The sequence below is a fragment of the Garra rufa genome, chromosome 7, assembly GCF_049309525.1.
Source record: "Garra rufa chromosome 7, GarRuf1.0, whole genome shotgun sequence".
NCBI lineage: Eukaryota > Metazoa > Chordata > Actinopteri > Cypriniformes > Cyprinidae > Garra > Garra rufa.
Genome location: NC_133367.1, coordinates 7,064,419 through 7,079,207, shown reverse-complemented (window position 1 = coordinate 7,079,207; position 14,789 = coordinate 7,064,419). Strand labels below are relative to the sequence as shown.

General features: G+C 40.7%; 1 protein-coding gene and 1 non-coding gene across 2 annotated transcripts; both read right to left on the bottom strand.

The window, feature by feature from the left end:
- Positions 1-291: 291 nt before the first annotated feature.
- LOC141338877 (myosin heavy chain, fast skeletal muscle-like) lies at positions 292-13,890 on the bottom strand. Its single transcript, XM_073844493.1, has 40 exons — positions 13,806-13,890; positions 13,114-13,326; positions 12,059-12,202; positions 11,822-11,978; positions 11,452-11,479; positions 10,972-11,083; positions 10,795-10,887; positions 10,641-10,704; positions 10,446-10,544; positions 10,259-10,362; positions 9,998-10,136; positions 9,797-9,915; positions 9,541-9,690; positions 9,282-9,452; positions 8,893-9,199; positions 8,317-8,390; positions 8,149-8,236; positions 7,952-8,069; positions 7,264-7,387; positions 7,014-7,150; positions 6,673-6,928; positions 6,349-6,591; positions 6,085-6,261; positions 5,852-5,997; positions 5,672-5,762; positions 5,179-5,568; positions 4,925-5,051; positions 4,664-4,782; positions 4,354-4,550; positions 2,874-3,057; positions 2,624-2,789; positions 2,408-2,532; positions 2,009-2,317; positions 1,692-1,895; positions 1,468-1,593; positions 1,170-1,340; positions 982-1,086; positions 797-892; positions 549-680; positions 292-401 (listed from the first exon to the last, which is right to left on the bottom strand). The coding sequence occupies exons 2-40, from the start codon at positions 13,312-13,314 to the stop codon at positions 384-386; spliced, it is 5,811 nt and encodes a 1,936-aa protein (XP_073700594.1). The 5' UTR covers positions 13,315-13,326; positions 13,806-13,890; the 3' UTR covers positions 292-383.
- On the bottom strand, positions 12,958-13,027 carry trnaa-ugc (transfer RNA alanine (anticodon UGC)). Its single transcript has one exon. It is a non-coding gene; the product is annotated as a tRNA-Ala (tRNA).
- Positions 13,891-14,789: the final 899 nt, after the last annotated feature.

Sequence of the window (14,789 nt, the reverse complement as noted above, 5' to 3'; positions counted from 1 at the left end):
GAAACCCAGAAATGTCAAAATGGTCCAATGAACATCGTAATTTTAATTTGCCAATAAAGGTGAGAAGATTGGACTGTGTACCTCTGTTGTACTCTGTTTAACAGATAAAATTATAATTGCTATTTTGTAATTTAGCTGAATTTAAATTATAAAAGTATATTTACCTCTGTGCAACTTATTTTTTTGTTTGTTATTTTTTTATTAGTTCATGCATTGCCTGAGAAGCTGTGATCTTGGCATTGTTGGCTCCATGATCTACAAGTTCAGCGACAAAGACATAAACAAAGAGCGCACTGAAAAACTGTATTTAATGGACATTTAAAACACAGCACAAGTAAGTCATATTATATGCTTGCTTGTAGATGTGGTGTGATGTCTCATCTTTATTCTTCATCCTTGCTCTTCAATTACCGAAAAGAAAAATTGTGTTACATACTGTTTTATTTTTATTATATATATATATATTTCTTAATAAGCATATTATATAAATAATATATATATATGCTTATTAAGATAACCCCACCAATTTGCAAAGAGCTGTACAATACCTTCCCAGCGTCGCGGCTCTTGGCTCTCAGCTTGTTGACCTGGGACTCAGCGATGTCAGCGCGCTCCTGAGCCTCCTCCAACTCATGCTGCACCTTCCTGTACCTGGACAGGTGAGTGTTGGCCTGCTCCTCCTTTTAGGATGACACAAGATATCCAACCCATTTCAGAGCATTGCACTCATGACACTGAATGTCTTGAACATAGAATGTCAAAACCTCACAGTCAAAACATTTGACATTAGACTTACAGCTTCCTCAGCCTGGCGCTTGTAGGCCTTCACTTTCAGCTGCAGCTTGTCTACCAGATCCTGCAGTCGGGTCACGTTCTTCTTGTCTTCCTCAGTCTTCAGGTGTAAATATCATTCATGGTCTTAGTTTGACTATGAATATTACTATGAATTTTAGTACATGTCTACATTCAGTGTAGTTTTACCTGGTAGGTGAGCTCCTTCACTCTCCTTTCATATTTGCGCACTCCTTTCACAGCGTCTGCACCGCGTCTCTGTTCAGCTTCAACTTCAGCCTCCAACTCGCGCACCTTCAGTAGAAAGTTATTGTTGTCACCTGTCAAATCTCTGCCATAGCCAGTTCATCTAAGACTGTATTTAGTTTGTAATTTACCCTGGACTCCAGTTTCTGGAGCTGTTTCTTTCCACCCTTCATGGCCAGACTCTCAGCCTCATCCAGACGGTGCTGCAGGTCTTTGACAGTCACCTCCAGGTTCTTCTTCATCCTCTCCAGGTGAGCACTGGTGTCCTGCTCCTTCTTCAGCTCTTCAGCCATCATGGCAGCCTGAAATATAAGCCAATTAAAATTAACTTATCAGTAGAGATAGAAATGCCTTCCATGAAGGTTTGCTTTGTTACCACATGCAGATAAACCAAGTCAAATAATTGTTTAAGAGAATGCAAACACTCACATCAGTGATGGCCTTCTTGGCCTTATCCTCTGCATTTCTGGCCTCCTGGACTGCATCATCTACCTCACCTTGAACCTGGACCAGATCAGTCTCCAGCTTCTTCTTAGTGTTAATAAGACTTGTATTCTGTGGGATTTAAGCAGGTAGTTGAGTCTATGTTTAACTAAAATTTGGTTATCACATAACCTGACTTTGTTCAGAGTATTTAATAGTTTTTTTTGTACTTGTGAGTGCAGCAGCCCCACACGCTCGCTGGCATCAACCAGCTCCTGCTCCGCCACTTTGCGGCCTCTCTCTGTTTGCTCCAGAGCAACTCTCAGCTCCTCAATCTCTGCTTGCATCAAGTTATTCCTGCGCTCCACCATGGCCACCTGCTCCTTCATGTCCTCCTGTCCTCTGATAGCCTCATCAAGGTGCAGTTGGGCATCCTGTGGTAATGGTCTTTCTTTGTTAGTTTCATGTCATGCTTTGATTAATTCATGTATCATATTCATATTGTCACACAATATGTGTGGCAATGCCACATTCTACAGAAAGATACCTTGAGTTGGCCTTGGACGTTCCTGAGCTGTTTCTGGGCCTCAGCAGCCTGGCGGTTGGCATGACTCAGCTGGATCTCCATCTCATTCAGATCTCCCTCCATCTTCTTTTTGACTCTCAGGGCATCATTTCTGCTCCTGATCTCAGAGTCCAGAGTGCTCTGCATTGAATCGATCACTCTCTGGCTGTTCCTCTTGATCTGTTCCATCTCCTCGTCCTTCTCAGCGAGTTTCCTGTCAATCTCGCTCTTCACCTGGTTCAGCTCCAGCTGCACACGAAGAATCTTGGACTCTTCATGCTCTAAGGTGCCCTGATGGATAGCAGTTACAATAAGAATCATATCAATCTCACAAGAAAATGGTGTAATGCTCTGTTAGGAAATTTATTGATTTGACAGTACTTCAGCTTCTTCAAGTGCAGTCTGGATCTCTGCTTTCTCAGACTCCACTGACTTCTTGGCTTTCTCTAACTCATGAATGCTTTTTCCAGTCTCTCCAAGCTGCTCAGTGAGATCAGAAATCTCCTCTAAAGGGGTTTAAATAGCAGAAATGTAATATGTTCAGTTTTAATACACCTATTCTTACATCCTTGGTGTACAAATCAAATTGTCATTTACGTTGCAGATTCTTGTTCTCCCTCTTAAGCGTCTCAAGGTGGTCAAGAGCTTCTTCATAGGAGTTCTTCATTTTGAAAAGCTCAGTGCTGAGAGAACGAGCTTCTTTCTGAGCACCTTCTAGTTCAGCCTGGCCTTCCTCATACTTCTGCTTCCACTCTGCTAGGACCTGACATTGGGAGACATGCCATTGTTAATTAGCCAAGTCTATGGTTCAAGATTTAGGTTTATAAGTGATCTACATCTTTCCTACCTTGTCAAAGTTTCTCTGCTTCTTGTCAAGGTTGGCGGCCATTGCATTTGCCCTCTCCACATCAATCATGAGGTCCTCTACTTCCCCCTGCAGTCTCTGTTTGGTCTTTTCCAGTGAGGCACACTTGGAGTTCACTGCCTCAATGGATTCTTCAGCATCCTGCAGACGCTGGGCAAGCTTTTTCCTGAGGAAAGTGGTATGAATTGGTGAAATGTAACACTGGTGTTATTAAATTTAGGGTGCTGAAAACATTTTTCTTTGTTGTATTTACATTTACATTTAATCATTTTGCAGACGCTTTTGTCCAAAGCAACTTACAATTAGGGAATATATAAAGTGATTCATCTGAAAAAGACATAGGAAGTGCTCATAATACCAGGTTTCAGGCATGGTTTCAGACAAGTACTAGCTAAAAAGGGAAGGAATAAATAAAGAGAAAGACAAAGTTTTTTTTTTTAAAGATGAAATCAAATAGAGTTGAAAGAGGTGAGTTTTCAGCTGTCACTTGAATATTGTCAGGGAATTGGCATTACGGATAGGGGTAAAAAAGATCATTCCACCAGCTAGGAACAATGAATGAAAATGTCCTGGAAAGTGATTTCATGCCTCTCTGTGATGGTACCACGAGGTGTCACTCAATAGTAAGATCTCACACTTCTGGAGGGAATGTAGATTTGTAATAGTGAGTGGAAGTAGGCAGGTGGCGAGCCTGTGGTTGTTCTATATGCAAGCATCAATGTCTTTAACTTGATGTGAGCCGTATCTGGTAGCCAGTGCAAGGAGATAAAGAGAGGTGTAACATGGGCTCTTTTGGGCTCGTTGGAAGACTGGTTGTGCCGATGCATTCTGAATCATTTGTAGAGGTTAGATTGAGCATAATGAAAGTCCAGCCAGAAGAGCATTACAATAGTCCAGCGTAAAAATTACATGGGCCTGAACAAGAAGTTTTGTGGCATGCTTCGTTAGAAAGGGCCTGATCTTTCTAATGTTGTGCAATGCAAACCGTGTCCAGATAAATGTTGAAGTCACCAAAGACTAAGAGTGGGCTGTCTGGGAATGAGGACAGCAGCCCATCTAGCTACTAATCTAGTACTTAAGTGCGTTGACTTTCGTTGCTTGGTTAAATTCATACAGGAAAAAGTTCCCACATGAGAAGGCTGAACACGAGGGCTGAATGCTTCTGCTGATGCTTTCGCAACAGTTCACAGAAAACAGATAAATACAGTCTAGACATCACCAGAGTGAAAACAGCTATGGCCGTCACATCCAACAGCTCAAAGCAGAGCAATTGCTCCAATCGAAACTACAATTCACACTTAAGTGCAGGAAGGGAGCAATGCAAATAACACAGGGTCCTTCTTAGTCCACGGCTGTTATTATAATAACAAGTAAGTGCAATTAAAAATACAAACTACAATGATCAAAGCAAAGTAGAAATAGGTAGAAAACTAAATGTTCCTTCCTAGCAGCAAGTATTTACTTGGATTCCTCAAGCTCTTCAGTGCGTTGGATGGCGTCAGTCTCATATTTGGTTCTCCACTGAGCCACCTCACTGTTGGCCTTAGACATTCCACGCTGGAGTTCAGCTTTGGCCTCCTGCTCCTCCTCATACTGCTCTCTGAGCAGATCACAGTCATGGCGAGCAGACTGAACCGCATGGGCCAGAGCGTTCTTGGCCTTAAAGTCAGAAAAATGTTAAAGTGAAAATGTTCCCATTCTTGTTGTACATTGCTATGTTCATAGCTATTCACAGTTCTTGATAAGATAAGTTTTATTTGGTAGGTACACACCTTAACCTCTTCCTCAATATGTCTTTTGAGTTCCTCAATCTGCTGAGTGTAAGCCTGTTTGCCTCTTGTCAGTTGAGAAACTAGAGCTTCTTTCTCCTCCAATTGACGGCCAAATTCACCTAGTATAAACAATATATATAGACAATATATTTTATGAAAGAGTCACAAAAGAGCTGTATGATGTCAGCATTGGGTTTTTGAATCACCTTTTTTGCACAGTTCTTTGCCATTGTGTGCATGGTATATTCAGTATTTACATACCATTTTCAGTTTGGAGCCTTGCCCTCTGGGCATTTATGTCATTAAGTTGGCGCGCAAACTCATCATTCTTCGTTTTTAGCTCACTTGCTTGGTCTTCTAATGTACGGCACATCTTTTCAAGGTTTGCCTACATAAATTAAATAAGATCAACTTTTTTGAACTCATGGATATTATTCATATTTCAAGATTTTAAAGTAAAAAGTAGTGCTAAAGTTTTGTGCTAAGAAGTTTTATGAAAATCCCTCAAGATATACCTTTGCTTTAGCCACAGCCTCCATGTTGCTTGTCAAGTCATCAATCTCCATCTTGTATTCGCTCTTCTCCTTCTCCAGCTTCTGCTTGACCCGCTGGAGGTTGTCGATCTGTTCTCCGAGTTCAGCCACACTGTCTGCCTGCTTCTTTCGGAGAGCTGCAGCTGTAGCCTCATGCTGCAAGGTGGACTCTTCCAGATCACGACGCAACTTCTGGAATTCAGCTTCACGCTTCTTGTTCATCTCAATCTGGGCAGCAGTTGCACCACCAGCTTCCTCAAGCCTCTCGCTGATCTCTTCAAGTTCTCTGGAGAGATCAGCTCTCTGCTTCTCCACTTTAGCACGAGCAGCTCGCTCTGCCTCAATTTCCTCTTCCAGCTCCTCAATACGGGCCTAATTGAGGAAAAACAGCATTTTTTGAAATATGTAATGTGCATTTGCCCAGGTATCCATCAACTTTAAAGTTTTTTATATAAATGATTAGGGTTAGCTTTACTTGTAGTTCTTTGATCTTCTTCTGAAGCTGTGCTCCCAAAGACTGTTCATCCTCAATCTTGCTGAGAAGCTGACTTATCTCAAAGTCCTTCCTGTTTTTAATATAGTTTTATTTGTAAAATGTGCAACATACCCATTTTTGTGCAACTGTGCAAAGTTCTAACATCTGATGTGCACTCACTTTTTTATCTTCTCATCTGATTGCTGTTTGTCATTTTCCAGGTCCATTATGGACTCCTGGGCCAGTTTCAGATCACCCTCAAGCTTCCTCTTGGCTCTCTCAAGGTCCATACGGAGCTTCTTCTCTTGCTCCAGTGAGCCCTCAAGCTATTTTGACAGAAACCAGACCAATGTAAATAATATTAATTAGCAAAGAACTGATTCATGATCTTATTCTCATGCCAAACTTCTTACATCGTCCACTTGCTGCTCAAGCTTGGTCTTAGCTTTAGTCAGAGTGTTGACTTTGTCTTCCTCTGCCTGAAGGTCATCAAGAGTCTGCTGGTGTGCCTCTTGGAGGGCTTTCTTCTCTTTGGTCAGCTTGGCAATGCTCTCATCCTGAGAGGCCATCTCCTCAGTCAGGTTTTTCACCTAAATGGAGACATTGATTACTGGTTTCATTCTCAAGAGTCAGAATCACAATCAACAGTGTGAAAAAGGTGTGAAAATAATATTGACCTTATTTTCTGTTGCATGTTTCTCCTTCTCCACTTTTGCCAAGGTGAGCTCCAGGTCATCAATGTCTTTCTTCAGCTCAGAGCATTCATCCTCCAGTTTCCTCTTCTTGGCAGTCAGTTCAGCATTCATTTCCTCCTCATCTTCCAGTCTCTCATTTGTCTCTTTGAGTTTGGCCTCGAGCTGGATCTTGCTCTTGATGAGACCTTCACATCTCTCCTCAGCATCAGAGAGGTTTTCAGATTCCTGTTCATTGACATGGATGTAGTTAATGGCATATTTTGAGCTGTAGAGTTTATTTTTGCTGAAAATAGCTCAAATACTCACAGATGCTACTTGCAGTTGAAGGTCATTTTTCTCCTGAAGGAGTGACACCATTTTCTCCTCAAGCTCCTTCTTTTTAGCTAATGCCTTTGCTAGATCCTCCTTTGTTTTCTCGAAGGTCTCCTTCATTGCTGCCATTTCTTTTTCAGTCTCTGCACTCTTCAGAAGAGGCTTGATCTTGAAGTAGAGCTTCATCCATGGCCAATGTTTGACATTCATGAATGAACGGATGTTGTATTGGATGGCAAAAATTGACTCTCTATGGAAGAGAGTTTCTGGTTTTTATTTGACCTGAAGCTTTAACTTTATTTTCTTTCATATCAAATAATGCAAGTTCCACTCACCTCCTCTCCATCATTTTCACAAACTCCCTTCTCATGAGGAAGCCACGACAAGCAGCCTGAGTCATAGTAACTAGTGTTGCTAGTTTCTCATCTCTCATTTCCTCAAGAGTTCCCAAGAGACCAGCTTTAAAGAACACCTGTAAAATATATATGTACAGTGTATATGTGTGTGTGTGTGTGTGTGTGTGTGTGTGTGATGTTTAGTGGTATGTTGTGGAAATCATTCCATGTGGAGTTTAATATAGCTCACCTTGGTGTGTCCAAACTTGTACTGAGTGTGGTCAACATCAATAGAGCCCAAGAGTTTCTCTGAAGCCTTTTTGTTGTCAATGAACTGTCCCTCAGGGATGACACTGGCATTTAATACTTTGTATCTAGAGGACATTTAGGCAACAGTGATTATTAAATTTTTTATATATATATATATATATATATATATATTTTTTTTTTTTTTTTTTTTTTTCTTACAAAAATGCATCTATTCATGTCAAGATTATTTATACAGCGCTTTTTACAATACAAGTTTTGTCAAAGCAATCTTACAGTATTAAAGACAATAAAGTGTCAATAATAATGCAAAAGATAATTCACTACAGGAGGCCTTTCACTACAGGTGGCCTTTATTCACCCCCTTGAGCTGTGTGAGGCACTTTTTATTATGGATGGATGCGTTTTATTGGACTTGCTTTGGACTGGTGAAGAGAAACAACTGCCCATGCAATTCTAAAGCTTGGAAGTGCCAGGATCATTATTATTTATTAAATTAGTTATTTATAACTCTGATTAGATTTGAATGAAAGAAGGTAGTCATACACCTAGGAAACCTGGATGGTGAGTGAATAATGGTCTTATTTTTCATTTTTGGGTTAACAAATCATTTAGGATTAGGTGACGCATTATCTCTAATTAATAGGCTGAAAAAAGTGTGGTGTCTTTACCTCTGCTTGAAGTCACCGTAGAGGATTCTGCTGGGGAAACCCTTCCTACAGATTCTGATACCCTCCAACACACCATTACACCTGAGCTGGTGTATAACCAGGAAGTTCTCCATCAGACCTGAAATATAAATGAACTTAATGTTTCAGAAATAATTCCCAAACAGTCATGCATTTGAGTCTTCAGAGATCAAGTTTACCTGGAGTCTTGGACTCATTAGGAATCAAGCAGCGCACAAAGTGCGGGTGAGTGCTCCTCAGGTTAGTCATCAGCTTACCCAAGTTCTCCTGTGGAAAGTTTATGAGTTTAATTCAGTCTTTAATAGAGAAAATGTTCAAATCCTTCCTTAAAATGAGAATCTGTTTACCCTAAAAAGTGCAGACACAGTCTGGAAGGAACCACCCTTCTTCTTGCCTCCTTTCTTTCCACCGCCTCCTTCAGCTGTTTTGTGTCAAAGTTATGATTGATTTTACATTAACCCAGTATATTTGGCAAATTACTCTTTCACAATGACAAATATTATCTTTATTACCTTGCATATAAATGAAATTTTACAATCTTTGATTACAAAGTGTTACATTAAGAAAACTTTATATGGTAACACTTTAGAATAAGGAACACATGTTCACTATTAGCTGAGAGATTTTCCTTTTTGCTGCTTATTAATAGTAAGGTAGCTGTTAAGTTTAAGTATGGGGTTGGATAAAGGGATCTAGAATATGGTCATGCCGGATAAGGCATTAATATTTGCTTAAGTGCCAATAAACAGCCAATATGCTCGTAATATGCATGGCAATAAGCAACTAGTTAACAGTGAAAATTGGTATTATAGTAATATAGTATTACCCTTTATATTTAGTCTGTTTTTGAAAAACTAGGTTTCCCTTAGTTTGAATTGCACCTAATTAAAATTGAGGAATTCAGGAAATGCAGATGTTCATACCTTCAGCACCTGCATGAGCGGCATACAGGAAGGCCAGCGTTTTGAGCGATGACTTTTGGTAGAGTTGCACAACAGAGTCGTTCAGTGGATCCTTGTTCTTGTCCAACCAGCCAACAATGTTGTAGTCCACAGTGCCGGCGTAGTGCACCAGAGAGAAGTGGGCCTCTGCCTTACCTTTGGCAGGCTTGGGCTTCTGGAAAGCCGGACATTTGCCCAGATGCTGATCATGCAGCTTGTTTTTGAAGCTTGTGTCTGTAGCCTTGGGGAACATGCACTCCTCTTCAAGGATGGAGAAGATGCCCATTGGCTGTTGAAGAAATGTTCACACTCAAGTAAGAATAGTAAGAACAGTGAGAATAGTCATTTTATTTCACTGAATATCCTCTTACCTTCTCAATGAGCTCAATGCAGGCAGCCAAGTCCATACCAAAGTCAATGAACTCCCATTCAATGCCTTCTTTCTTGTACTCCTCTTGCTCCAGAACAAACATGTGGTGGTTGAAGAACTGTTGCAGTTTCTCATTTGTGAAGTTGATGCAAAGCTGCTCCAAGCTGTTGAACTGATAAATCAACAGAGGCAAGTTCTTACTGCTAACTGTCATCTTTTATATCTTGATTCTTACAGAGACATTAATGACTGATGCTCACATCAAAGATCTCAAATCCAGCGATGTCCAGCACACCAATGAAGAACTGTCTGGGCTGCTTGGTGTCCAACATCTCATTGATACGGACGACCATCCACAAGAACATTTTCTCATAGACAGACTTGCAGAGAGCCGAGACTGCGTTGTTCACCTGAGAAATACAAAGGTCAGTGTAATTTATATAAGATGATTGTCTCCTCTGAATGTCTGTGGGTCATTTCTAGAGTTATTGATCTATCGAGTAGGTAAGTGGTCACCTGTGGTACTGTCTGGCCTTTGGTCACCATCTCGTTCCCGACCTTCACTCTGGGGTAGCACAGAGCTTTCAGCATGTCAGCAGAGTTGAGGCCCATGAGGTAGGCGATTTTATCAGCCACTGAGGAAGAACAGTTTTACACATTATTTTCACTAATAAAGTCAATGTTTGCATGCTAATTTGTGCTAATAATACACCCTACCCTCAGTGCCATCAGGTTCAGCCTGCTCCTCTCTCTGCTTCTGTTTGAACTTCATGTTCCCATGATGCATCACAGCACCCGTCAGCTTGTAGATGCTGATTTTCTCATCAGCAGTGAAGCCCAGAATGTCAATCGCAGTCTGTTTTTACACAAACCAAATAAATGTCATGTTTTGTGTGTTTTTTTTCTGTTTTGCTTAGATATATTTCATAGAATCTGGAAACAGTACTAGAACTAGTAATTATGAAGTTGTCCACATACATCTGTGGCAATGAACTCCTCCACATCATTGATACTCTTGACAGTGATTTCACCCTGGCTGATCATTGGATAGTCATAAGGGTTGGTGGTGATGAGGAGGGCCTCTGTAAAGGATTGATGTGCAGCATGTTAACAGTGTTCTCAAACCAGCAAATAACTGAAACACACAATCCTATAGATTTCTCACCGAGCAGCTCTGGCTTGTGTCCAGTCATGAGCTGGTAGAAGATGTGGTAACTCCTCTCAGCAGACAGCTGGAATGTTACTCTTGACTTTTCCAGCAGATCTTTAAAAATAGTGAAAAAAGACATTGAGTTCAAGTTAATTATCCACTTGTTAAGAGTCCAATACAAATATTTGGTTTAAAACGCTGTTTACTCACAAGTTTCAATATCAGCTGAGGCCAGTTTTCCAGTGGTCGCAAAGTGAATCCGGATGAATTTACCCTACAGAGATTGAAATGGAGTAAGAATTTCCCAGATATGTAATGTGAACTGAATCTGTATAATGCACTTAATCTGACTTTAGCAACTTACAAAACGAGAGGAGTTGTCATTCCTAACAGTCTTGGCATTTCCATAAGCCTCCAGCAGAGGGTTGGCTGCAATGATTTGATCCTCTAGCGACCCCTGGTGAGTATTTAAGTAATTTCTTCATGTGGAATAATTCTGTCACTGTACTTTGGATGATATTTGACTGTTTAGTGTAGTCACCTGCATTTTGCCAGGGACAGGTTCTGCTTTTTTCCCTCCAGCCACAGCGATTGTCGCAAAGTACTGGATCACACGTTTGGTGTTGACAGTCTTTCCTGCACCAGATTCTCCACTGAGTGGATGGGTTAAAGAGAGAAAAGAACACATTTCAGAATATTAGAAATGATAAATCATGTACATGTCTCGTATACATGCAGCACTGTTAGTGAGCAGCTTTCATTCACTATAGTTATCTCTTTTTTTTTCCAGCATATGCCTGTAAGAATAACATTTTTGCACTGACATGTCCACATAAGCCATGCTCTCCAGCAGAAAAGCAGTGGTTTTAATCTGTTTTCTCTCATTCAGTTACACAGCCTTCAGATTATCATGTATCAGAGTGCTGCTTTTTGCAAAAACCTTTGAATAATTAGTTTTATTATGTAAATTCACTCTTTAATTTTTTACACAAAAACCTTTAAATTTTAATAGTATACTTACGTAATCAGGATAGACTGATTCTCCCTGTCTGAAACAAGTTCCTAGTGTTATTTTAAGTGAAACCACTCAACAGGTTTTGTCTTTTTCTTTTAAATTTTACATATATCAAGCATAATATAGACAGGCTCATGCTTATCACAAAATAAGCTTTCTTCTGACACAGTGTTTCTCAACTTCAGTCCTCGTGAACATTTTGTATGTCTCCCTTATTTAACGCATATGATTCAGATCATCAGTTCATTAGGAGAAAGATCCGTGAATTGAAGTGAGCGTGTCAGATTCAGAAACATGCAAAATGTGCATTGGAGTTGAGAACCTCTGTTCTAACATTTTTTTTTTAATTGGATTGCAAATTTACATTTCTACTTACCAGTGAGCATGAACTGGTAGGCGTTGTCGGAGATGGAGAAGATGTGAGGTGGAGCTTCAATCCTCTTTTTGCCTCTGTATCCAGACACAACAACTGAGTCGTACACTGGGAGCCACTTGTAGGGATTGACAGTGACGCAGAACAAGCCAGAGTAGGTCTGAAACAGAGATAGATAGTCTAGTAATAACAATGCTGCCGCCCCATCCTAGGAATAAACTATGATTGACTTATACTTACGTAGATCATCCATGCTGCGTAACGCTCTTTGAGGTTATACAGCACAGCAGGCTCATTGAGGTGGGTCATCATGGCCATGTCCTCAATTTTGTCAAACTTGGGCGGATTCATGGGGTGGATATCAGCCTCTTTTACTGTGATTGTCTGAAAAGTTTTCAGGATGGGTGAGACAATTACCAAACTTGACAGTGTTTGATTCATGTGACATCTAGTACTACAGTCCATGGCAGGGTGTCAAACTCCTGTTCCTGGAGGGCCGCAGCCCCACAGAGTATAGTTTCAGCCCTGCTCCAACACACAAACCATGTAGTTTTCAAATAAGCCTAAAGGGCCTGATTAGATGGATCATGTTTGTTTAAATAGGGTTAAGGAAAGAATAGTATGGTGTATGGTATGGTGACCTACTGTATATTTTGAATTTGTGAGCAGTTTGGGGTTTAGTGTCTTGCTCAAGGGTCTCACCTCAGTCGTGGTAACGAGGGTGGAATAGAGCGCTGGAAATTCACTCCCCTACAACAATCATGGGGGCAGCTGTGGCCTAATGGTTAGAGAGTCGGACTTGTAACCTGAAGGTTGTGGGTTTGAGTCTCAGGTCCGGCAGGGATTGTCGGTGGGGGGAGTGAATAACCACTCTCTCTACCCTCAATACCACGACTGAGGTGAGACCCCCAACTGCTCCCTGGGCACCGCAGCAATGGCTGCCCACTGCTCTGGGTGTGTGTTCACTACTGTGTGTGTGCACTTGGATGGGTTAAATGCAGAGCACAAATTCCGAGTATGGGTCACCGTGATTGGCTACACATCACTTCCTTTCCTTTTCCAATCCCTGCTGGACCTGAAACTCAAACTCATGACCTTTAGGTGACAAGTCCGTCTCTCTAACCATTACAAACATGGCTTGGAGATGCTGGGGATTGAACCCAGGACCTCATACATGCAAAGCATGTGCACTACCACTGAGCTACATCCAGGAACTGAGTTTGACACCCCTGGTCTATGGAATCATAATCAAAATTGTTTTACAGACGATGGAAACATTTTATAATTGTACTTACTTTCCCACACAGAGTTTTGACAGTAGCTTTGCCACCCTCTCTGCTAACAAGAACACCCTTCAGGTACATTTCGTCTGGCTCTGCCACGAAGTACGCCGTTTTGGCATCAAAGGGGGTGTTCTGAGCCTCAATTCTCTCTCTTTCTGGCTTCCGGAGGTAAATGGCCGCCGGGCCGAAACACTCCATTTCACCATCTCCCATGATTTCAGTTAACTGTGACAAATGAAAAGAAGAGAATGTGCTGGGGGTCATTCACTCTGTGATTGCACATGTTCATTGTATTGAAGATATTTACTGCTTGGTAGAGTTGTGACAAAAGATCAGAAAGCTTATTGGTAAGTCTTGACAATTTTGTTCATGGCAATAAAGCAATTTGCTATTATATTTAAGCTTCAAAATTCCTCTTTATATTTTTGTCTTTCTAAATATTAAACAAGTGGCGTAACGATGCTGCTCCGCATGAGTGTTTCTGAGCTTCTGAGTTCTAATGCAGTTTTAACTTTACTTCAGGCATGAGCGGCTCTCTTCAGTTGTTAACCATTAAAGTTGTACACACACTTTACAACAGTTTACACAATTACAACAGTTTTGTACTCTATTCAATCAAATATTTATCATTTCTCTCTTCCTAACTGAAAACCAAAGATTTTTAAAATGCATATATTATCACTAAATAATCACAAGTGTAATACCTGCTGTTGTTTCCAGAGAGAATGTGTCTGATGTGTCTGAGGTAAGAGATGCGAAGAGAAAGGCAAAAAAATCTGTCAATTCCCTGCAACAAATATGTCCTTACTTGGAGTGATTCAGTCAGATTCATTTTAAAAGCATGTCCAATATACAGTGCTTCTCCACAATGTGAACTCTTAAACATGCTAACTGATTAACATGCGTGAGGGTTAGCCGCTCTAAAGTATGTAATGTTAGCTTAATAGTAGAAGAAGAAGATGATGAGCAACTCACCCACCTTTGAGTTCCAGCCAGTTCTTGGAGGAGTCTGAAGCAGCGTCTTATATAGACAGAATAGTGTTCACTCAGCAGAATGCACTCACTGTATTTGGTCATGTACTTTTAGCTCTGTTCCGACAGAAATAACTGATTGTTTTCATTGTTCATCAATATAATCACACAGGCCATAGGTAAGTTATCACTATGTTGTACTTAACTGTCCAGTCTTAATTAATTTTTTATTTGTTTATAGGAAATACTGTGTTAGAGAACATTTTGTAGAACAGGTAATGGGGATGTGTTAGTGACAGTGAACGTTTCACTATGATTAGGTCAATTGACACCTTGATGAATTAAAATATTTGAAAATAAGCCACCAATACTCTGATTAAAAATTATACTTGATGTATTTATGGGCATCACTTATCAATCAAGCGTCTTAACCTTGAGAAAGGCTTGTTATGTGAAGCTATCAGTTACTGGAGTTCAGACATTGTTTGAGTCTTATGTTGAGCATAAGCTTCTTCAAGTGTCTTGGCACCACATTAGAGCCCAGTTTAGCTGTGGAGGAGCTCTCAAATGTCATGGGATACTGTTCCCAGAGGCCTTGGAAGCTTTACGTGACAAAGCAGCAAATTTGGGCACAGCAGTTGTCATTCTGTGAACTTGTGCATGTGGCGACACTTATAGCCAAGCCTATGAAAAGAAGTGCGAAGTGTTTGGTGATA

What these genes read in the sequence shown, in the direction of transcription:
- LOC141338877 (XM_073844493.1), bottom strand. Translation starts at nt 13,314, where the DNA reads ATGGGAGATGGTGAAATGGAGTGTTTCGGCCCGGCGGCCATTTACCTC. An exon ending in CTCAGCTGATATTGAAACTT is followed by an intron (nt 10,545 to 10,640) that starts GTGAGTAAACAG and finishes CTATTTTTAAAG; the next exon opens with ATCTGCTGGAAAAGTCAAGA. An exon ending in AAGGCTCCAAACTGAAAATG is followed by an intron (nt 4,783 to 4,924) that starts GTATGTAAATAC and finishes TGTTTATACTAG; the next exon opens with GTGAATTTGGCCGTCAATTG.